Here is a 24,235-nt window from a genome sequence, read left to right as displayed (position 1 = left end):
CAGTATTTATTGCCACCTTTCCCAACTTCTTTGTCACGTGTTGCTGGCATCAAATTCTAAAGTTAATGATTATTTGCACAAAAAAAAAGTGTTTATCAGTTTGAACATCAAATATGTTGTCTTTGTAGCATTTGCAAATCAATGTATTCCGTTTCTATTTACATCCAACACAATTTCCCAACTCATATGGAAACGGGGGTTTGTATGTATGTATGTATGTATATATATATATATGCATGTATATATATATATATATATATATATATATATATATATATATATATATATATATATATATATATATATATATATATATATATATATATATATATATATATCCATCCATTTTCTACCGCTTATTCCCTTTCGGGGTCGCGGGGGGCGCTGGCGCCTATCTCAGCTACAATCGGGCGGAAGGCAGGGTACACCCTGGACAAGTCGCCACCTCATCGCAGGGCCAACACAGATAGACAGACAACATTCACACTCACATTCACACACTAGGGCCAATTTAGTGTCGCCAATCAACCTATCCCCAGGTGCATGTCTTTGGAAGTGGGAGGAATATATATATATATATATATATATATATATATGTGTGTGTGTGTATACGTATATGTGTGTGTGTGGATATGTATATGTATATATGTGTGTGTGTATATATATGTATGTATATATATATATATATATATATATATATATATATATATATATATATATATATATATATATATATATATATATATATATATATATATGTGTGTATGTCCTTTCATATTGAGCACACTTTTCTAAAGTTATCATCACACTTTTATTTTTATTTTTTTTTTGCAATCACCGCTACCCTTCTGTCCTGGCAAGAATGATTACACACCTGCCGAAAACTTTTTGACATTTGAGGCATATTTTTTCCAGAAATGCAATATGCGGTTGAACTCCAAATTGTAGCACATTAGGAAGTTAAAAACGACTACGACAATCTACTGTACTATATGTGTCCTCAAACTGAAAGTTTAATTTATTATTTTTTATTAAAAAAAAATATTTAAGCCCTGCACATCCTAATATAATACACAAAAGCTGTATCAACATTGACAAAACTAATCCGTCTGGAAATATGTTGATTCTCATCGTTGTAGTTTGCCTTTCCTTAATTGACTGCGGGAGATTTTGTTTGTGTGCACCGTGGGAAGTCTGTCCGTTATTTGCACTCTGAGTCACCGTGTTTGCATCGGGGTGTGCAAAGTTCCCTTTGCTAATATTTAACAGGAACTTTTTTTGGTGTGCCTTTTTCAATTTTTTTTCGGGCGCACATAAAGAAGCCCCTGTATCACTGATGTGTATGGATTGTATGTATGTGCGTCCTTCCATACACACAATGAGGTGAGTCTGACCATTTTTGTCATCTGATAGAATAGATTACGCAATAAATCATGCATTGTGTGCAACAAACGATACACGTGGTGTATCTAGCTGTGATTTTTTCATTATATGCTAATAGCTAAAGCCATTTACTCTAAATATATTGGACTCTGGCATGATTGCAGTTCTTACAGATTGGCCTTTGCATTAATTACAGGCTTTATTGCTTTGTTTCACAGTCACTTGGTTGAGTAATTATTATTCTATGTTGTGTTTAATGGTGCAACAGTTTCAGCTTGAGAGGACAGCTCCTGCACAATCTAATGACAGTCTGCTGCTGTTAAAAAGATGATGATAATGATTGTCTTTGCCCCCCCCTCTGCCAGGTCCATGTCACCCTGATTCATGGATTGATCAGCATAACAACGATGGCCGCTGTTGTCCTCTCTTTGCTTCTTCTGGCATGCGGCACTCAAGGTGAGCATTCAAATGTATTCATGAACGTCCACCCACAGACCATCTAGTTAGAGGGGGGTCTAACAATCTTGCTGCGCTTTGGATTTAATTATCTTTGAAAAAAAAAGCGCAGACTCAAATGATGCTCGTTAGGGGCTGCCTTTCTCTGATTGCGATAAAAGGAAATAAGTGTATTTCTGGCCTCCGTTTTCCTCATCTCCCAGGCCCCATTTGGTAAATGGATGCATGACGTGTGATCCTGTGTGGTTATGAATTGTGTATTACGTCGAGCATTGTGGTGTGAACCATGTTAGTCCGCTCCTTTGCACATTATTATGAGCTTGTTTGGTCCTCTGATGAGTTTGGCTGATGACTGAGGCGTGGAGCTGCAGGACCATGCATGCAGGTGTATAGTGGATACTAGTATATTATAGTATACAAACCCTGTTTCCATATGAGTTAGGACATTTTGTTGAGGTAAATATAAACAGAATACAATGATTTGCAAATCATTTTCAACATATATTCAATTGAATGCACTTCAAATACAAGATATTTGATGTTCAAACTCATAAACTTTATTTTTTTTTTGCAAATAATAATTCACTTAGAATTTCATGGCTGCAACACGTGCCAAAGTAGTTGGGAAAGGGCATGTTCACCACTGTATTACATCACATTTTCTTTTAACAACACTCAATAAATGTTTGGGAACTGAGGAAATTAATTGTTGAAGCTTTGAAAGTGGAAGTCTTTCCCATTCTTGTTTTATGTAGAGTTTCAGTCGTTCAACAGTCTGGGGTCTCCGCTGTCGTATTTTACGCTTTATAATGTGCCACACATTTTTGATGGGAGACAGGTCTGGACTGCAGGCGGCCAGGAAAGTACCCGCACTCTTTTTATATGAAGCCACGCTGTTGTAACACATACTGAATGTGGCTTGGCATTGTCTTGCTGAAATAAGCAGGGGTGTCCATGAAAAAGATGGCGCTTAGATGGCAGCATATGTTGTTCCAAAACCTGTGTGTACCTTTCAGCATTAATGGTGCCTTCACAGATGTGTAAGTTAGCCATGCCTTGGGCACTAATGCACCCCCATACCATCACAGATGCTGGCTTTTGAAGATTGCATCGATAACAGTCTGGATGGTTCGCTTCCCCCTTTGGTCCGGATGACTCAATGTCGAATGTTTCCAAAAACAATTTGAAATGTGGACTCGTCAGACCACAGAACACTTTTCCACTTTGCATCAGTCCATATCAGATGACCTCCGGCCCAGAGAAGCTGGCAGCGTTTCTGGATGTTGTTGATAAATGGCTTTCGCTTTGCATAGTAGAGCTTTAACTTGCACTGACAGATGTAGGGACGAACTGTATTTAGTGACAGTGGTTTTCTGAAGTGTTCTTGAGCCCTTGTGGTGATATCCTTTAGAGATTGATGTCCGTTTTTGATACAATGTTGTCTGAGGGGTCGAAGGTCACGGTCATTCAATGTTGGTCTCCGGCCATGCTGCTTACATGAAGTGATTTCTCCAGATTCTCTGAACCTTTTGATGATATCATAGACCGTAGATGTTGAAATCCCTAAATTTTTTGCAATTGCACTTTGAGAAACGTTGTTCTTAAACTGTTTGACTATTTGCTCACGCAGTTGTGGACAAAGGGGTGTACCTCCCCCCATCCTTTCTTGTGAAAGACTGAGCATTTTTTGGGAAGCTGTTTTTATACCCAATCATGGCACCCACCTGTTCCCAATTAGCCTGCACACCTGTGGGATGTTCCAAATAAGTGTTTGATGAGCATCCCTCAACTTTATCAGTATTTATTGCCACCTTTCCCAACTTCTTTGTCACGTGTTGCTGGCATCAAATTCTAAAGTTAATGATTATTTGCACACACAAAAAAAGTTTATCAGTTTGAACATCAAATATGTGATCTTTGTAGCATATTCAACTGAATATGGGTTGAAAATGATTTGCAAATCATTGTATTCCGTTTATATTTACATCTAACACAATTTCCCAACTCATATGTAAACAGGGTTTGTAATATCTATAGTGGAAACTCTCAGGTGGGACACAGTTCAGGAACTGGTGGGTATGTGGGAATAATCTGTTCCAGGATCAAACTGAAGTTTAAACGTCATACAAGTGTAAAGCGAAGTTAAGTTCTGTTGTTGTGGTAATGACCCCAATCATAGGTAACTGGACAGAAATATAACACAAATTCCTTTAACGCCACAAAAAAAAGCGGATTCGTACTCTCTTTTTTTTATAAAGGATTTCTATTTTCGGTTTGGCCATATTGAACTGAGCAGCCTGGAAAGAGCTGAGTCTCGCTTTGATGGTCAAAAATGTGACATTTCTACTGCCTGAAAAGGGTTTTGATAATCTGCACATTTGGTGTTGTACTAATGACTGGGGTCACATTTCCTGGGCACACATAAATATGCTAAAAATAATATGTATCCCCTTTTAACTTCATGTGTGATTGATGAAATGAGTCCAAATTCACAAATGTTGTTGTAGATGATGCTACGTATGTACAGATTAGGGTTGTATCGTTACTAACATTTTGGTACCGGTAACAGTATCGACATTTTTCGATACTTTTTTAAAATAAAGGGGAATAAAGGGGACCACTAAAAATATCATGATTGGCTTTATTTTAACAAAACATCTTAAGGTACATTAAACATCTGTTTCTAATTGCAATGCAAAAACAATTTAGTCCTTAAATAAAATAGTGAACACATAAAACAACTTGTCTTTTATTAGTAACAAACAAAGGCTCATAATTTGGCTTCTGACGTATGCAGTAACATATTGTGTCATTCCCCATTCTATTATTTTGTCAAAATTATAAAGGACAATCTGTATAAGGTGATTATTAATCTACTTGTTAATTTACTGTTAATATCTGGTTATGTTCTACACTTCTGTTAAAATGTAATAATCACTTATTCTTCTGTTGTTTGGATACTTTTCATTAGTTTTGGATGATAACACAAATTTAGGTATCTATCCGATACCAAGTAGTTACAGGATCATACATTAGTCATGATTTAAGTTCTCTTGTGTCAGGGACATATTTTCTGGGTTTATGAATGTAATACAAAAAGAAAGAAAAGAAAAACGATTTTGTGATGATAAAAAATGTTTATGTAATCATAGGAGTATCGACTACATACGCTCTTGTACTTGGTATCATTACAGTGGATGTTAGGTATAGATCCACCCATGGCATTTGTTTACATTGTGAGCTATCATATTATCCTACGGTGTGTAGTGAAGCATGTTTAGCCATTCCTCGTCCTGCAGGGATGATACTTGTAAGAAACTTACTTTATTTGTCACCATGGAGGCGAGGATTAGCGATTTAGAAGTAGCTAAAACATTGCAGATTGCGGATGGAATTTAGTCGCTAAGTCGCTAGCCATTTTAATTTTCCTGAAGGAACTCTCCTGAAGGAATCAATAAAGTACTATCTATCTATCTATCTATCTATCTATCTATCTATCTATCTATCTATCTATCTATCTATCTATCTATCTATCTATCTATCTATCTATCTATCTATCTATCTATCTATCTATCTATCTATCTATCTATGTCTTTAAGCACCTCTTCCTGAGGGTGTTTCGGTGTTATAACTTCACCATTATCATTAGTTTTTAGGCCAAAATGTGTCCGTTCTCCCTTTTCTGTCTACACACTGTGTCTGTTTATAAGTACTCCATGATTGTGCGCTGCCGAACGTGCTCATCTGCTGCTAAAACCAGCAATGTAATGACGTGACGACGACGCGCCATCATGCCTTTTAGAAAAAAAAAATGATGGGGGACCGGTACTTTTCAAACAGACTATAGTACCATTTTTGATTCATTTGTACCGCGATACTATAGTAGTACCGGTATACCGTACAACCCTAATACAGAATAAACCACGGGATATTCGTGCATCCGTTGAGGAAAATTTGTACAATAATATAACATCTTATAGTTTGATTCCAATATTATTATTCATTTCATCTTCTAAAACAGGGGTAGGGAACCTATGGCTCGCGAGCCAGATGTGGCTCTTTTGATGACTGCATCCGGCTCTCAGGTAAATCTGAGCTGACTCTGCTTAACACAATAAGTAATGAATAATTCCACTTGTAATCACAGTGTTAAAAAATAATGTTAAAAAAAAAAACATTCTCGAGCATTTTTAATCCATCCATCCGTTTTCTACCGCACCTATTCAAGAAGTTGCGTTGATGGTAAGAAGTTATTTATTATTGGTTCGTGTGGGGCTTGCCCTCCTGGGGGTTCTTCAGACCACCATGAGAGCCTGTTTCAGGGTTACAATATAGTTTTATTTTTCAATAAGTCTCTCAATTGCTTTCCACCAATTGTCTTTTTCTCTTTCGTTCTCGCTTGTGCTCTGGCTCCAGCCCAAACCCTGTCCCTCCTCCTGGCTGCTGCTTATAACAGAGCGACAGGTGATTAGATAACAAGGCCCAGGTGGGCCGTCTACGCACCTGTCGCTGATTTTGAGGCCGGTCCTGGCAAAACCCTGCTTCGCTGCAGGCCTGCAGGCCACGCACCCTCCACAGTTAGCTTCAGAATAACAATTTTGTTACAAAGAATAAGTGATACTCTAGAAATGTTGGTCTTACTTAAAAATGCACGCATTTAGTTGTGTTCAGTGTTAAACTTTTTTTTTTTACGGCTCTTACGGAAATCCATTTTAAAATATTTGACTTCTTGGCTCTCTCAGCCAAAAAGGTTCCCGACCCCTGTTCTAAAAAATTAAAAATAACACCAATGGGAGCATTTTAAAACTCTGCCAGACTCAATTCTACCTATTTGACTGATGAAATTGATCACATAATTTATTTAGAAATGATAAATAATGGCAAATAGAATAGAATACTATTGGTTTTCTGATTTGTACATTTTCAAAATATGCTAGGTCTATTTGTAAACAAAGAACACATTCTGAAATTGTCTTTATATTTAAGTTATCATGTCAGGTTTTTTTTCACGTGGCCCCTGAGCGAATTAGACACCCCTTCTCTAAATGTGATGCAAGCTGAAATATGCGACATATTGTAGCATAGGCAGATTGATTTTGATTTGACTGCTCCTTCACATCGAGAGGAGCCAGATGAGGTGGTTCGGGCATCTGGTCAGGATGCCACCCGAACGCCTCCCTAGGGAGGTGTTTAGGGCACGTCCAACCGGTAGGAGGCCACGGGGAAGACCCAGGACACGTTGGGAAGACTATGTCTCCCGGCTGGCCTGGGAACGCCTCGGGATCCCCCGGGAAGAGCTAGACGAAGTGGCTGGGGAGAGGGAAGTCTGGGTTTCCCTGCTTAGGCTGTTGCCCCCGCGACCCGACCTCGGATAAGCGGAAGATGATGGATGGATGGATGTCATTAATGTTTCTTTCGATGGCTTTCAGCTGTGTTGAAGCTGTCGCCCGACAGCTTGACAGTCCTCAGGGGTGACCAGGCCCGCTTTACTTGCGGGACCACCAAACCCACAGAGTGGGATGTGATGCTGTGGGAGCTGAACAGCACGGTGGTGGTCTCCATCTCCAGGCAGCACGGCGTGCTGTCGTCCTCCATCGCCAATGTGACGGCGGAGGAAAGCAACGCCCCGAGTGGAGATGGGTGGACGCTTGTTTTTGCTAGCGTTGGGAGGCATCACCAGGGGCAAATCACCTGTCACCTGCAGGGAATCGACAGGAAAACAGCAAGCCTCTTCGTTCAAGGTTCGTAAAAACCCCAAAACGTTTTAATGATGATGAGTGTGCTTAGTTTTAATTGGAGAAAATTCCACTCAGAATGTTCTGAACTCCTGTTTCTTCAGGCCACAGATTAGTTTGATAGTCAAATAACAAATAAATGACAATCTAGCGCTGAATATTATGCAAAAAAGTGGCAGTATAGCTCGGTTGGTAGAGCGGCCGTGCCAGCAACTTGCAGGTTCACTCCCGCGTCTGCCATTCTAGTCACTGCTGTTGTGTCCTTGGGCAAGACACTTTACCATCTGCTCCCAGTGCCACCCACACTGGTTTAAAAAAATAAAAAATAAAAAATGTAACTTAGATATTGGGTTTCACTATGTAAAGCGCTTTGAGTCACCAGAGAAAAGCGCTATATAAATATAATTCACTTCACTTAAAAAAAACTGGCATAAATTGTTGCAATTAGCACACATTTTTACACAAAACTATCCAAAGGCTGCTAATAGTGGCTTATTATTGAGTTCAATATTCAGATTTAGAAGTCGAAAAGTTCTCTATGGACATCATTACATACAGCATCTTGTTTGGAATATTGTTCGTACTTAAAATAACAACGCAGAATACCGTATTTCCTTGAATTGCCGCCGGGCATATACAGTAGTATGGGCCTGCCTTGAATTACTGCCGGGTCAAACTCGCTTCGCAAAATGATTAGCGCATGCTTAGTATTACCGCCGGGTCAAACTCGTGACGTCACGAGTGACACTTCCCCTCTCATCATTTTCAAAATGGAAGAGGCTGATTTCAATACCGGTAATTTTAAATCGCACAAAGGGAAGAAGATTAAGAGCTATTCAGTAGGATTTAAGGTCCAAGCTATTGAAAACAGTAAGCAGCTATGTTTTATTAATATAGCTGTGGAGAGGTGGAGCCGACGGTCCGACAGACAGGCAGGGCACGCTGAAACCCAGCCCAAAATGGCGGCGAGGAGGCGGCGTCGGCGAGCGAGCGGAGAGGAGGAGCGGAAGAGCGACCTGGACTGAGGTTTTATTGAAAAATAAACAAAGTCAAACTGCTCAAGCCATGTCCTTCCTTGGTGGTCCTGGGAACCCGCAAGACGACGGCTTGAGACCATCACAATACCGTAGCTGCATGTGTCGATTATGAGTCATTAAATGACTCCCGCCTCCTGGTGGTAGAGGACGCTAGTGATCCTTCTTGCGACTACTCGGCTGCAGAAGAAGTGACAATTAGTGACGTGAATTGTGCTGGGACGGATATGACGCGGCGGGTGCACGACAGACCTTTTAGGATGTAACACCTATGCTGGCGATGTAAACAACCGGGCTGAAATAATGCATGTTCCAGTCCTAAATACCCAGTGTATTATTCATACAATAACACTTCCTGGTAGCAGCCGTGGGATAAAGACATCACCCACGGAGCAGAACGGGAGGGGGAGTTGTTCGAGGTTAATTCTGTCATCGCCCCCGCACTTGAGGAGCCGAGTTAACTGATAGCAGCGGTCTGATAGCAGTTTTCTAAACTGGACTTTCAATCGAAGCAGGGGGTAATAAAGGAAGATCTCCATCAAGACAGAGAGACTTTTAAAACTGAAGAAAGATAAGGAAGACTTCTCTGAACAAGTTATCGATGCTTTTGATCAGAAAGAGCTGGCATGGATTTCATTTATAAGTAAAGGTAAGACCATTATAACGTATTTTTTATTAAATGTGCTTTTCATAATGGTATCCTTACATCACACTCAAATTTTTACTGCATTCTTTGGTAAGTACCGGAGTGAGAAGAGGTTTTATAATAATTAGCGCATGCTTACTTTTACCGCATGCCTTTGGTAAGCGCAGGAGTGAGAAGAGGTTTTAAATTAATCAGCGCCCCGCGGCAATTCAAGGAAATATGGTAACTTCAAATAATAAGTGTATTTAACGTCTTACTGGGTTACTGTTATACGTTACTCCTTGAATATACATCAGTTTCTTTTACTTGACAAAAAGATCACATTGTCCTGTGATATATACTTTATCATTAAATGTGTTGGGTATGGTTCATTCTGATTTATTAGAAATTTTGATAATATTATATTTATTATTGGCAGCACGGTGGTAGAAGGGTTAGTGCGTCTGCCTCACAATACGAAGGTCCTGAGTAGTCCTGGGTTCAATCCCGGGCTCGGAATCATTCTGTGTGGAGTTTGCATGTCCACCCCGTGACTGCGTGGGTTCCCTCCGGGTACTCCGGCTTCCTCCCACTTCCAAAGACATGCACCTGGGGATAGGTTGATTGACAACACTAAATTGGCCCTAGTGTGTGAATGTGAGTGTGAATGTTGTCTGTCTATATGTGTTGGCCCTGTGACGAGGTGGCGACTTGTCCAGGGTGTACCCCGCCTTCCGCCCGATTGTTGTAGAGATAGGCACCAGCAACCCCTGCGGCCCCAAAGGGAATAAGCAGTAGAAAATGGATGGATGGATATTTATAATTATTGTTACCACTATTTTCTCAGAATGTGTTCTTTTTTTGCTGTTTTGTACAATAGTGGCATTATTGCTGTCATTATTATATGAAAAAATCACAAAAATACTCATCAATAATAATCATAATTAATAATAATCTCATGAATAATACTTTTTTTAAATAATGTACTAAATGATAGATTATTGTTATTTATGACATTATCACAAATTGTTATAATTATTATATATCATATTGTATTGGTTGTACTTATTTAATTGTTATAATGGTCTAATGAGCTAATTTTTTAAACAAAAACAAGACTTATGCTATACTAACTATATAATAACTTGTTGCATGATACAATAATTAGTACAACTTAAAGACTTCAATAAAATATAGCTTGATTAAAATATATATGTATATTCATTTTTTAGTATGTATAGTGTTTGTAAAGACACTAATATGATGATACACATTCAAGCAATTATGTTTACCTTTATTTATGATGATGATGATGATTTCATTTTCCAGCATGATCTGGCACCTGACCACAGTGCCAAAACCACAAGTAACTGGTGTACTGACCATGTCATTACTGTCCTCGATTGGCCTGCCAACTCCCCTGACCTGAACCCCGTAGAGAATTTGTGGGGTATTTTGAAGAAGAAGCTGAAAGACACCAGACCCAATAATGCAAATGAGCTAAAGGCTGCTATTGAAGCATCCTGGGCATCCATAACACCTCAGCTGACGGCGTGGCGAAGTTGGGAGAGTGGCCGTGCCAACAATCTGAGGGTTACTGGTTCAATCCCCACCTTCTACCATCCTAGTCACATCCATTGTGTCCTTGAGCAAGACACTTCACCCTTGCCCCTGATGGGTCCTGGTGAGCGCCTTTCATGGCAGGTCCCGCCATCGGCGTGTGAATGTATGTGTGAATGGGTGAATATGGAAATACTGTCAAAGCGCTTTGGGCTCCTTAAAAAGGGGTAGATAAGCGCTATACAAGTATAACCATATATATATATATATATATATATATATATATATATATATATATATATATATATATATATATATATATATATATATAAAATGTAAAAAATTCTAAAACATGTTTCAAAAAAATTCTGCCACTTAAATATTTGCAATAACCCAAATCCTCACAGTCCTCTAGTCACTGATCAAAACAGCAGATTTACTAGGATGGATGTGTTGCGATATTGACCACAGTGCTGCTGACACAGCACTATTTCACCCACATGGGAACGTCACGCCGCAGATGAGATGCCAACTCATTAAATGCTGCAAGATTTGTACGGAGCCTCGCTTCCAGTGACCTTATCCTTTTGCTTATTTGCATCCTTGCCCCTTAAACCGCAGAGTCAGCAAAATAAAACATCAGTGAGGAAATACCCTGATGCAAAAAAAAAAAAAAAGGAGGATGTCAATGACCCGTCACCTTTTCCAATATATCATAAAGAGAAGCCTTCATTGCTTTCTTTGCCATGAGTGCACACCCTGCCGACATGTCCGCTCACTAATAGTCGGTGAATCAGCCCCTCTGGCTGCAAGCAGACGACGGCTCTGACCTGACGCAGCCTCGGAATTAACCGTGCATCCTGGCACTTAGCAGTCAGCAACTCTGTGATTTGTGTACTGCGTGCAGCCGCAAATAAAGCACTTGGACGGCGGCCACAAATGTGCTGCAGATATCCTCCGTGGGCTTTAATTGACCTCAAACAATCCTTCCTTAACACCGAGAGCTCACACGAACTTATCAGCCGGGTTCACTACTGATTGCCCTTAAAGGCTGCCATGGCAACCTAAAGCCTCATGAATCCTTGCTGCTCGGATTGCAGCGTAACGAGAAAGCGCTGATGCTGATGCTTCTCCATCCCCTTTTGGACGTATTAATCAGTCATGATGGCGGCGGCCTCTCATCCGTCACCGCGAACAAGGCTGCTGGTTGCCTGCCAGCGTTTACTTACAGCGACCATTACAGTCTCATTCTGGAGTCGGAAATGTATTGTCTTACATTCGTAGCGTATAATTTGTGTGGCAGCGAATTCCGCTATCAAACAGTCTTCAATCTTATCGTCAACATCAATGCAACTTGCTGCACCGACATGATCCACTGAGGCTTGTTTGGCAGGTGGAGGGGAGAAAATGATAAGCATTTGTCAGGAGTTTGATACTTTGAAGGGCTCCTATCTGCTCCATTTTAGGAGCTTTGAAAATGGTTTTGGATCCTAGTGAGAATATGCTAAAAAAATCTAAAGCTGTGTGCAGGGTAAATCTGCATTTTTCTCCTCTTGGCTGATATGCTCGGATTCCGCAGCTAAACTGCAACCACGCCTTATCCAACATTTTAATTACTTGTATCTTATTTTATTTAATATAGATTAATTTTTAAAAGGTTTTTTTTGTGAAGTGAGGTTGAATTTTTGTGCAACATTAAAAGAGTGTTCTGAAGTTGTGCGCAGGATAACTACATAACTACATAACAACACAGCTACGACATCCGCGCTTATTTAACATTTAATTTAATTCAATTTAATTTAATTGTATTTAATTTAATTTAATTCAATTTAATTTAATTAAATTTAATTTTATTTAATCTAATTTAATCTAATTTAATTCAATTTAGCTAATTCAATTATCATCCATCTATCCATTTTCTACCGCTAGTCCCTTTCGGGATCGCAGGGGGTGCTGGAGCCTATCTCAGCTGCATTCGGGCGGAAGGCGGCGTACAACCTGGACAAGTCGCGACCTCATCGCAGGGCCAACACAGATAGACAGACAACATTCACACTCACATTCACACACTAGGGCCAATTTAAAGTTGCCAATCAACCTATCCCCAGGTGCATGTTTTTGGAGGTGGGAGGAAGCCGGAGTAGCTGGAGGGAACCCACCCAGTCACGGGAAGAACATGCAAACTCCACACAGAAAGACCCCGAGCCCAGGATGGAAATCAGGACCTTTGTATTGTGAGGCACTTGCACTAACCCCTGTTTCACCGTGCTCCCCAATTCAATTATATTTAGCTTAATTTAATTCAATTTGTGACATGAAGTTGAATTTTTGTGCAACATTAGAAAATTGTTCTGAAATTGCCACTATAACCACGCCTATCCATCATTTTAATTTAATTTAATCTAATTAAATGTATTTTATTTTAATTTAATTTAAATTAATTTAATTTAATTAAATATATTTGAATTTAATTTAATTTAATTTAAATTAATTAATTCAATTCAATTATATTTAGTTTCATTTAATTCAATTTGTGACATGATGTTTTATGTTTGTGCAGGATTAAAAAGGTTTTGTAAAGTTGTGCGCAGGTTAAATTTACATTCTTATCCCCGTTGTCGACATGCATAAATTCAGCATCCACCTCATCAGACAGTGTCCAGACAGTGATAGATGAATTTAATTTAAATTAATTTAATCACAGACAGTGATAGGACATCGTATTTTAATTTAACGCAGCTTAATGTTATTTGGTTTGATTTAGGTGTAGATTTTGAATCTGATTTTGATTTAATTAGATTTGATTCTGTTTAGTTTTTTTAAATTTAATTAGTAAACATTTTTATTCCTTTAATTTATTTATTATTATTATTATTATTATTATTATTATTATTATTTAAAAAGTAATTTCATTTAGGTACATATATTAAAGTATTTACTATTTTGCAAAAAATGTTTTGGTAGAACTGCAGATTGCACAACCAGGGATGAGTTATAAAAACACATCGGCCTCATGATGTGTTGCTTCCAACAGCCTGTAAAACAAGAGTAAAACATTTTAAACACCAAATTCTGTAAAGTGTAAAATTTGGGATTATTGCCCCTTAAAGCAACTCACAAAGTCTGTTTCCGCCCATAACGGAAAATGAAATATAGAATAATATAAAACAAAAAATGTTGTTTGTGATTTTTGTCAGAAAAAGGCAGTGTGAAAGTCTTCGGAGGAAACACGACAGCTTTAAAGGGTCAGTCGGTCCTGTTGGAGTGCCAGGCAGCAGGATGGCACCCACAACCTTCTTTACAGTGGGAAGTAGATGGAAAAAAGGTAAATCAAAACATGACTCATGTTAACAGCTGTACATTCTCCTTTACTCAAGGGTGGTCTACAAAAACAAATGACCCCCAGGGTCTTAAAGTAGCATTGGGTCAAAAAAATGTCAATAACATCTGTGGCTGTAGGCCAGTGTTTTTCAACCTTTTTTGACTCAAGACACATTTTTTGCGTTGAAAAAATCCGAAGGCACACCACCAGCGGAAATCATTAAGAAAAACTTGTCACAATTGTTGGATATGACTTTAAACCATAACCAAGGAAGCGCCACTATAGCTCTTGTCTCAAAGTAGGTGTAGTGTCACCACCTGTCATATCCCGCCGTGACTTATTTGGAGTTTTTTGCTGTTTTCATATATGTAGTGTTGTAGTTCTTGTCTTGCGCTCCTATTTTGGTGGCTTTTTCTCTTTTTTTGGTATTTTCCTGTAGCAGTTTCATGTCTTCCTTTGAGCGATATTTCCAGCATCTTCTTTATTTTAGCAATCAAGAATATTTCAGTTGTTTTTATCCTTCTTTGTGGGGACATTGTTGATTGTCATGTCATCTTCGGATGTACATTGTGTCTTTGTGTTAGTCTTTACTGTCGTCCAGCATTCTGTTTTTGTTTACTTTGTAGCCAGTTCAGTTATAGTTTTTTTCTGCATAGCCTTCCCTAAGCTTTAATGCTTTTTCTTAGGGGCACTCACCTTTTGTTTATTTTTGGTTTGAGCATTAGACACTTTTTTACCTGCACACTGCCTACCGTTGTTCCGGACAGCTACCTGCTGCCACCTACTGATATGGAAGAGTATTACACGGTTACTCTGCCGAGGTTTATACAGCACCGACACTCAACAATGGCACATTATTTGCAGACTATAATTACTGGTTTGCAAAAAATATTTTTGAACCAAATAGGTGAAATTTGATAATCTCCCACGGCACACCAGACTGTATCTCACGGCACACTAGTGTGCCGCGGCACAGTGGTTGAAAAACACAGCTGTGGGCAACCTCCCGATGTAGTGTTTTGTATTTATTAAAGCCACAAAATGGCAGTATCATTGTGTGGTCACTTTAGGTTTGTGCGGATACAACCTTTTGACTCCTGATGGAGCCTTGAGTATGGGTCGATGGCAATATTGATCTGATACATTATATAGCACGAATCAAACATACTTTTATTATTTTGTAGAGTGGAATGATACAACAGTTTTGATCACGTGAAATTAGTCAAACAGAGAACAATCTTATTGTCTGCGGATGTTCTCATTCATCCAGGTCATTTTATTTTATAGAACTTTTATTATCATTTGCATATTTTGCAGCCACTTGTTGCTAGGCGGGTTTTGGTGATCATGTCAGAAAGTCCCAAATATTTGGGGATTGAGTCTTTTGCTTATTAAAAAAAGCAATATAGAACTTTATGATACAAATTATTTACATATTTTTGCAGCAACTTGATGTTAGGCAAATTTTGTAATTGTGTCCTGTGTTTTAGCAAAATAAAAGTAGTGTAAAACTTAATCATCCTTTACAAATTTTTCAGCTATTGTTGCTAGGTATATTTGGTGAATTTGTTTTATACTTCAGTAGAAAATGATATGATATTATTTATTATTATTTTACATATTTTGCACCTACTTATTGCTATGCAGATTTGCCGATTGTTTCCCAAGGTCCAGTAACAAAAGTAATATAGTACTTTTGTAAGCATCTACACATTTTTGCTGCTACTTTTTGATATGCAGATTTGCCGATTGTTTCCCAAGGTCCAGTAAAGAAAAAAGTATAGAACTTTTATCATCATTAACATATTTTGCAGTCACTTGTTGCTCGAAATACTTGGTGATTGTGTCCCAAAAATTTGGCGATTTAGTCAGGTGCTCAGTAAAAAAAACAAAAAAAAAAACAGAACTTTATTATCCTTTATTATCCTTTACATATTTTGCAAGTACTTGATGCTAGTCAAATTTGGTGAATTTGTCTCAAAGTTAAAAAAAAAAAGTACTGGAGTACGTTTGTCATTATTTTGCATATTTTACAGCTACTTGTTGCTAGGCAGATTTGGCAATTGTGTCCTTGAGCTCAGTAAAAGAACATTAATATAATATTTGTATTCGTATTTACATATTTTTTCCAGATACTTTTGTCATTATTTTGCATATTTTACAGATACTTGTTGCTATACAGATTTGATGATTGTGTCCCAAGGCCCAGTAAAGAAAAAAAGTGCAGTATAATACTTTTATAATCATTTACATCTTTTGCAGCCACTTGTTGCTAGGCACATTTGTCAATTGTGTCCTAAAGTTCAGCAAAAAAAAAATGTTTTATAGTAATTTTAATATTTTAATATCACTGACATATTTTGCAGCTACTTGTTGTGAGGAATATTTTGCATTTGTGTCCTAAAGCTCAGTAAAAATAAGTATTACACTGTAGTACTTTTATTATCCTTGACATATTTGGCAGCCACTTGCTGCTAAGCACATTTGGTGATAGTGTTTTAAAGCCCAATAATAATAAAAAAAAAAAGAATAAAAATGAAGACATTTTTACATAATGAATTGTCCCAATAATGTGGTTACTTTCGTTTGGCCCTTTGAACACATTTTGGAACTACTTGTAGCGAGGCAGAATTAGTGATTGGTTCTCACAGCTCTGGACTGTTCAAGAGCAATGGTAGGTATGAAAAACACTAACCTGTTCATGGTTAATTGCCTGAAACAAACGTATGCTGTCTTTAAGTTAAAGTGGAGTGGTAATTGCTTTTTTAGCGACACCCAGTGGCAAAAATAATTCATTACGTTAAGTTCTGTGTTGGCCCTGCGATGAGGTGGCGACTTGTCCATGGTGTACGCTGCCTTCCGCCCGATTGTAGCTGAGATAGGCGCCAGCGCCCCCCGCGACCCCGAAAGGGAATAAGCGGTAGGAAATGGATGGATGGATGGAAGTTCCGGAAGCAATAAGTTGAATGATGTGGATATTTAATATTTAATTTAATACGTTTCTACCCTTGAGACTTTGTATGTGTAAGAAATGTGCCACTATAATTACTTAATACCGTATTTTCTGCACCATAAGGCGCACCAGATTATAAGGCGCACTGCCGATCAATGGTCTATTTTCCATCCTTTTTCATATATAACGCGAACCCGATTATAGGGCGCATTAAAGTAGTCATATTATTATAATTTTTTTTCTAAATTAAAAACTCTTCCTTGTGGTGTCCATAACATGTAATGGTGGTTCTTTGGTCAAAATGTTGCATTGATTATGTTTTACAGATCATCTTCAAGCCACTTATCTGACAGTCTCTTCCAGATGCGGTGTTTTGTGGGCGGTCTTATTTACATGGCTCACCTTTGGTAGCGCCTTCTCCCCGTCATCTTTGTTGTAGTGGTGTAGCGTGCAAGGATGGGAGTGGAAAAAGTGTCAACAGATGGAGCTAACGGTTTTAATGACATTCAAACTTAACTTAAATCAATAACCCAGCAGCATCTCCTCATCCGGAAACAACAAGGCCGGAAATGTGTCTCGTGAAAAAACGTTGTACCGGAACACTTTAATAACTAAAGTTCCTTGGGTCAATAATGTAAAGTCACTACCCCGGTATGTTTTAGCGCTTTAATGGTGAGTTCACTGACAGATATACGTAAGAAATTTATACTACTTTATATGAGAAATGGCAACAGGGGAGAATGAATGTCCCATAACAAGTAGATAGAAAAAAAGAAGCTTATCGACTACGGTGTCACCACGGACTACAAAGGCAGACGCGTGCAATTTTTCAGGATTTATGCAGATCCCAAATACAGATCAGCAGGTACCAGTACTTGTCACACCTGGGTGAAGTATTGTCTGGTTTCATGTTGTCTTGTCATTTCCTGTTTTATTTTGAAAGCTTAACTCTCCCTCTTGTTTCAGGTCACTTGCCCATCCTCCTGTTTCACTGGTCTGATGTCTCTCCTGATTGTGCCCACCTGTGTCACCCTCCCTCATGTGTATAAATGTCTCGTCCTCCTCTTGTCTTGTGCCAGAGTATCTCGTCTTGCTACGTGTCTCCAGCCTTTTCCACAGCCTTGTCTACAGCCTTGAATCACGTTCGCTAAGTATTGCCTTGCCTTATTTATTGTTTTCTTTGTTTCCTCTGAGAAAGAGTGATTTTGTTTGCTAAAGTTTTTGGTCTAGAATTTTGTGTGTTTATTTCAGTGCTTTGCCTCCTTTTTTTCCCCTCCTCTTGGAGCGCTTTACTTTGTAGTTATCTCAGCTTCTTATAGCGTACTTTCTGTTTAAAGTTTCTGGTCTCCTCTGCGTGAGTGATTTACCTTTTCTGCTAATCACAGATTGTTGTTCGTTTTGTTATTAGATTTGTGTGTAATTTTGCTATTGACTTTTTCCTCCCTTTGGAGTGATTTTCTGTTTATTGCGTTTTGCCTATTTGTCTTTTGTTATCATAGATTCTATAGCCGCCTTGCCTTAATCACTCTGTTCACAGAGACTTCAAAGAAAACTGTTAAATAAAGCCTGTGTCAATTGTCCCCCTTCTGCACCTGAGTCCTCATTCTCGCCAAGGTTTAACAGTACTCGCATGTTGAAGCACAGTATAATCCATCAAGCAGTGCAACTTTATAGCTTACCAAGGTCATACTAAAACAATTTAATAGATTTTTGAGCGCTTTGTGTAATGTTCTATATTTTCAATGGAACATATAAAATGTTGGTCTTGTTTACTTGAGTCATATTATTATTATTCATATTGCCATCATATTGCAGTCTACACATATCTCTTATGTTTGACTGCCATCTACTTGTCACTCTCATCATTACACCATGTACCAAATAAAATTGCTTTGAGGTTGGTAAGCAAAACCAGAATTATTCCGTACATTATGCACACCGGGTTATAAGACGAGTTTTGTGAATAAAAAAAGATTTTAAGTACGCCTCATAGTCCAGAAAATACGGCACTTTATATTATATTTATATTAACACATGTGCTAATTTAAACTGTAATGTTGTTCAGTAAAGGACATTTATTACGTATGTCTAACTTGTGCTTCAGCCTACCGTGTTTACATTTTTTCTGTTTACATTGAACATTTATTTTAAACAGAATAAAAGAGCAACCTTGTGTGTTTATTGGAGGAGATGTACATGTTAACTGTTTGCATGTTTCTTCTTGGGCAATTGTGTGCAGCTGAGCCAGCACGAGTACAACCTGAGTAGCAAAGAAACGGGGAAGAGCCTCTTCACTGTGAGCAGCAACGTCAGCCTGACGGCGACAAGGAGCTCTGGGGTGGACTGTCTGGCCTCGGTATCTGCCCTCGCCAGGCCGCTCAGGAGCAGCGTCCGCCTGACAGTGTGTAAGTCATATTAACACATCAAGTAATAAACTAAAGCGATGACTGTGGGCTTTACTCTGCAGTGTAGATCCGACATGTATTCAATATTTAATAGAGGGTGGTCTGACTTCCTGTTCCTGTTTGTCAAATGACTTTCACTGGCTAATAGAGCATTCATAACTAGCACTGTGAATTCTGCCTAGCAACGGTAAAGGAACAATACATTTTTTTTTTTACAGAGTTTAGAGACCCAATTACTAATTCTGCCTAGCAACGAGTCGTTCCAAAATGTGTCAAATGCCAAACAAAAGTAACCACATTTTTGTTTGGACAATTAATGTCTTTTTTCTTTTTTACTGGAATTTGAAACAAAATCGCCAAATCTGCCTGGCAGTAAGTGACTGCTGAATATGTAAAGGATAATAAAAGTACTACAGTGGAATACTTTTTTTTACTGAGATTCAGGACACAATTGCAAAATCTTCTTTGCAACAAGTAGCTGCAAAATAGCGGTAGAAAATGGATGGATGGATGGATATTAGAAGCACAAACGTTTGTACCATAACACTTTTTTTTTTTTTTACTGAGCTTTAGGTCAGATTTACCAAATTTGCCGAGCAACAAGTGACTACAAAATATGTAAATGATAAGAAAACTACTATACTTCTTTCTTTACTGGGCCTTGGGACACAGTATTCAAATCTGTATAGCAACAAGCAGCTGCAAAAATATGTAAGTAATAATAAAAGTAAAAGCACGATAAGCGGAAGAAGATTGATGAATGGATAATAAAAGTACTATAGTATAGTAATTTCCCTTTGGAGATTAAAAAAGTACTTCCATCCATCCATCCATTTTCTACCGCTTGTCCCTATCGGGGTCAAGGGGGTGCTGGAGCCTATCTCAGCTGCATTCGGGCAGAAGGTGGGGTACACACCTGGACAAGTCGCCACCTCATCTGAATTTGAAGCTGAATCTGTTATTACTGAGCTTTAAGACAGAATTGCCAAATCTGCCTGGCAACAAGTAGCTGCAAAATATGTAAAATAATTTTGAAAGTACTATTAAAGTATTTTTTACTGAGCTTTTAGACAATTTCCCCAAATCTGCCTCGCAACAATAAATGCAAAATTTGTAATGGTTTTAAGATTTATACTGCTTTTATTTTGTTGAGCATGTTGGCCCTGCGATGAGGTGGCGACTTGTCCAGGGTGTACCCCGCCTTCCGCCCGATTGTAGCTGAGATAGGCGCCAGCGCCCCCCGCGACCCCGAACGGGAATAAGCGGCAGAAAATGGATGGATGGATGGAAGGACACAATCGCTCAATCTACCCAGCAACAAGTAGCTGCAAAAATATGTAAATAATTAAAAAAGTATCATATAACTTTTTTTTCAAACTGTGCTTTAGGACATTGGCGCCAAATCTGCCTAGCAACATGTGGCTGCTAAATTTGCAAATAATAATAACAATTCAATATATCTTTCTCTCCTGGTCCTTGTGACACAATCCCCAAATCTGCATAGCAACAAGCAGCCGCAAAAATACGTAAACACCTTTTAAAAAGTATTATATTACTTGTTTTACTGAGATTTAGGGCACAAGCGCCAAATCTGCCGAACACCAAGTAGCTGCACAATAAGTAAAACAGTAATAAAATGACAATAGTACCAATTTTTTAAATTGAGCTTTAGGACAAAATCGCCAAATCTGCCTAGCAACAATAGCCGCAAAATTTGTAAAGGATTAGAATTCCATATATATATCTATATATAAAATGCAAGATAAGAAAACATAATAATTATACCACAATAGATGTTTATATATATATATATATATATATATATATATATATATATATATATATATATATATATATATATATATATATATATATATATATATATGTATATGTATATATATATATATATATATATATATATATATATAGAAAACATATATATATATATGTATATGTATATATATATATATATATATATATACATACATACATACATCTATTTTTCCACCACTTATTCCCTTTGGGGTTGCGGGGGGCTCTGGTGCCAATCTCAGCTACAATTGGGTGGAAAGGGGTGTACACCCTGGACAAATCGCCACCTCATCGCAGTATATATATATATATATATACATATATATATATATATATATATACATATATATATATATATATATATATATATATATGTATATGTATATATATATATATATATACATATATATATATATATATATATATATATATATATATATATATGTATATATGTATATATATATATATATATATATATATATATATATATATATATATATATATACATACATACATACATACATACATCTATTTTTCCACCACTTATTCCCTTTGGGGTTGCGGGGGGCTCTGGTGCCAATCTCAGCTACAATTGGGTGGAAAGGGGTGTACACCCTGGACAAATCGCCACCTCATCGCAGTATATATATATATATATATACATATATATATATATATATATACATATATATATATATATATATGTGTGTAGATATATGTGTATATATACATCCATTGTGGTATAATTATTTTGTTATTAATATGTGTATGTATGTATGTGTATGTATATACATATATATGTATTATATACACATTTAAACATATATACATATATATGTATGTATGTAAGTATGTGTATGTATATACACATATATGTGTATATATGTATGTATATATACATACACATGCATATATATGTGCACATATAAATATGTGTGTGTATATATATTAATATATACACACACATGTGTATATATATATATATGTGTGTATATATATATATATATGTGTATATAGTATATATATGTGTGTATATATATATGTGTATATAGTATATATGTGTGTATATATATATGTATGTGTATATATATATATATAAAACCAAAAGCGACATTTTTATGTAAAAAAAAAAATGTTGTTGTTTTTCTGGTTATTTTCACAAGTATAACCCATTTTATTAGTGGGTTATTAAAAAAAAAATGCTCTTGGCCCTTATATTACTGTATGGTTGAAATCTGAAAACTATCTATAATCTTATTACTACTTGACTTTCATTATCACCCTCTCAGTTCCTGCTAATATTTAAGCACATTATAATGCTGACATGTTTAGGAATACATCACAAAGTTTCAGATAGTTCACCACAGTGTGACCTCCCCTCCTCAGTTGCAGAGGTGCTGCAGGACGAAGACGACAGCACACTCCCGTTGGCGTTAATCTCCTCCCTCGCCGCTCTCCTCCTGCTCCTCCTGCTCGGCATCTGCACTGTCCTCTGCTACAGACAAAGGAGACAAGCAAGTATGCACTTTTCTTTTTCTTCCATTGCTTGGGGTGGGGTCTAAAAAAAAAGAGTCACCTCCCCCTTCTTATTTCTGTACAGAGACTATGATTAAAGTATAATGAAGAAGCAAGGCAGTCACTCACTGTGGCGCTGGCCTTCACCAAGGACACGCAATATTTTTTTTCCGACTGTACAGAACATTAGCTGTCAGCAGAAAGGCTTACTTTTCCGCTGTAATGTGCAGGACCGGTTATTTTGGGGGGGAAATGGCTTCAGGGCCACTCATATAGTCACATTACATCAACAACAACAACAACAATATCAAAGGTGGCAGACGTGCAAGGTCGACTATTAGCAAACGTTCCATCTCCATCCATCCATTTTCTACCGCTTATTCCCTTTGGGGTGGCAGGGGGCGCTGGTGCCTATCTCAGCTACAATTGGGCGGAAGGCGGTGTACACCCTGGACAAGTTGCCACCTCATCGCAGGGCCAACACAGATAGACAGACAACACTCACATTCACACACTAGGGCCAATTTAGTGTTGCCAATCAACCTATCCCCAGGTGCATGTCTTTGGAAGTTAGAGGAAGCCGGAGTACCCGGAGGGAACCCACGCATTTACGGGGAGAACATGCAAACTCCACACAGAATGATCCCGAGCCCGGGATTGAACCCTGACTACTCAGGACCTTCATATTGTGAGGCAGACGCACTAACCCCTCTGCCACCGTGAAGCCCACGTTCCATCTCATTTATCGCAAATGTGCAGAAAACAATAAGGTTTTAATTAGCGATGTGAAACATGAAAATATTCGATCGTGATTCATTTTGTCCCGAGTTAACTCATAATTAATAAAGATTAATCACAGCTAATAAGTGTTCCTGAGAGATACCAATTTCAAGTCTTTAACACTATGATCATAGGACTGGACGATATGTTTGTTTATTAACATACATTTACATTTACAATGTATATTACAAACAAATATAATGCGAATAGTAATAATAATAATAATAAATCACCATAACAAATATATATTGAAGTGTATATGTTAAAGCATATTGCAGTTTAGGATTTGAGGAATAAATTCTACCAAGCAACAAGTCGTTCCAAAATGTGTCAAAGGCTAAACAAAAGTAACCACATTTTTGTTGGTTATGGTCATTCATTATGGAAATATGTATTTTTTTTGTGGCTGCCAAAAATGTAAAGGATAATAAAAGTACTACAATACAACATTTTCTTCGACACAAGTAGCTGCAGAATATGTCAGTGATATTAAAACTACTATACTACTTTTCTGTTAATGAGCTTTTGGTCCGAATTACCCAAATTTGTGGGTAATTCTGTGACTGAATTACCCATAGCATACATATTTTGGAAGTGACTGCAAAATATGTGTATGATGATAAAAGTACTATACTTTTTCTCTAGTATGCCTTGG

The 24,235-nt window shown here is 37.7% G+C and overlaps 1 protein-coding gene across 2 annotated transcripts in view; it reads left to right on the top strand.

Annotated features, from left to right (window-relative positions):
- Nucleotides 1–1,273: 1,273 nt before the first annotated feature.
- igsf5b (immunoglobulin superfamily, member 5b) overlaps nucleotides 1,274–24,235 on the top strand; it is a 42,818-nt gene continuing 19,856 nt past the window's right edge. For both annotated transcript variants that reach the window (XM_061877417.1, XM_061877416.1), the window contains exons 1-6: nucleotides 1,274–1,383; nucleotides 1,749–1,839; nucleotides 7,269–7,580; nucleotides 13,991–14,118; nucleotides 19,308–19,473; nucleotides 22,672–22,803. In XM_061877417.1, the coding sequence (XP_061733401.1) occupies nucleotides 1,791–1,839; nucleotides 7,269–7,580; nucleotides 13,991–14,118; nucleotides 19,308–19,473; nucleotides 22,672–22,803 (787 nt within the window). In that variant the 5' untranslated portion in view covers nucleotides 1,274–1,383; nucleotides 1,749–1,790. The remainder of the gene's footprint in view (nucleotides 1,384–1,748; nucleotides 1,840–7,268; nucleotides 7,581–13,990; nucleotides 14,119–19,307; nucleotides 19,474–22,671; nucleotides 22,804–24,235) is intronic.

This window comes from Nerophis ophidion, linkage group LG18 (assembly GCF_033978795.1).
Source record: "Nerophis ophidion isolate RoL-2023_Sa linkage group LG18, RoL_Noph_v1.0, whole genome shotgun sequence".
Classification (NCBI taxonomy): domain Eukaryota; kingdom Metazoa; phylum Chordata; class Actinopteri; order Syngnathiformes; family Syngnathidae; genus Nerophis; species Nerophis ophidion.
Note: the sequence above shows the minus strand (reverse complement) of the source record. Positions and strands in the feature narration are given on the sequence as shown.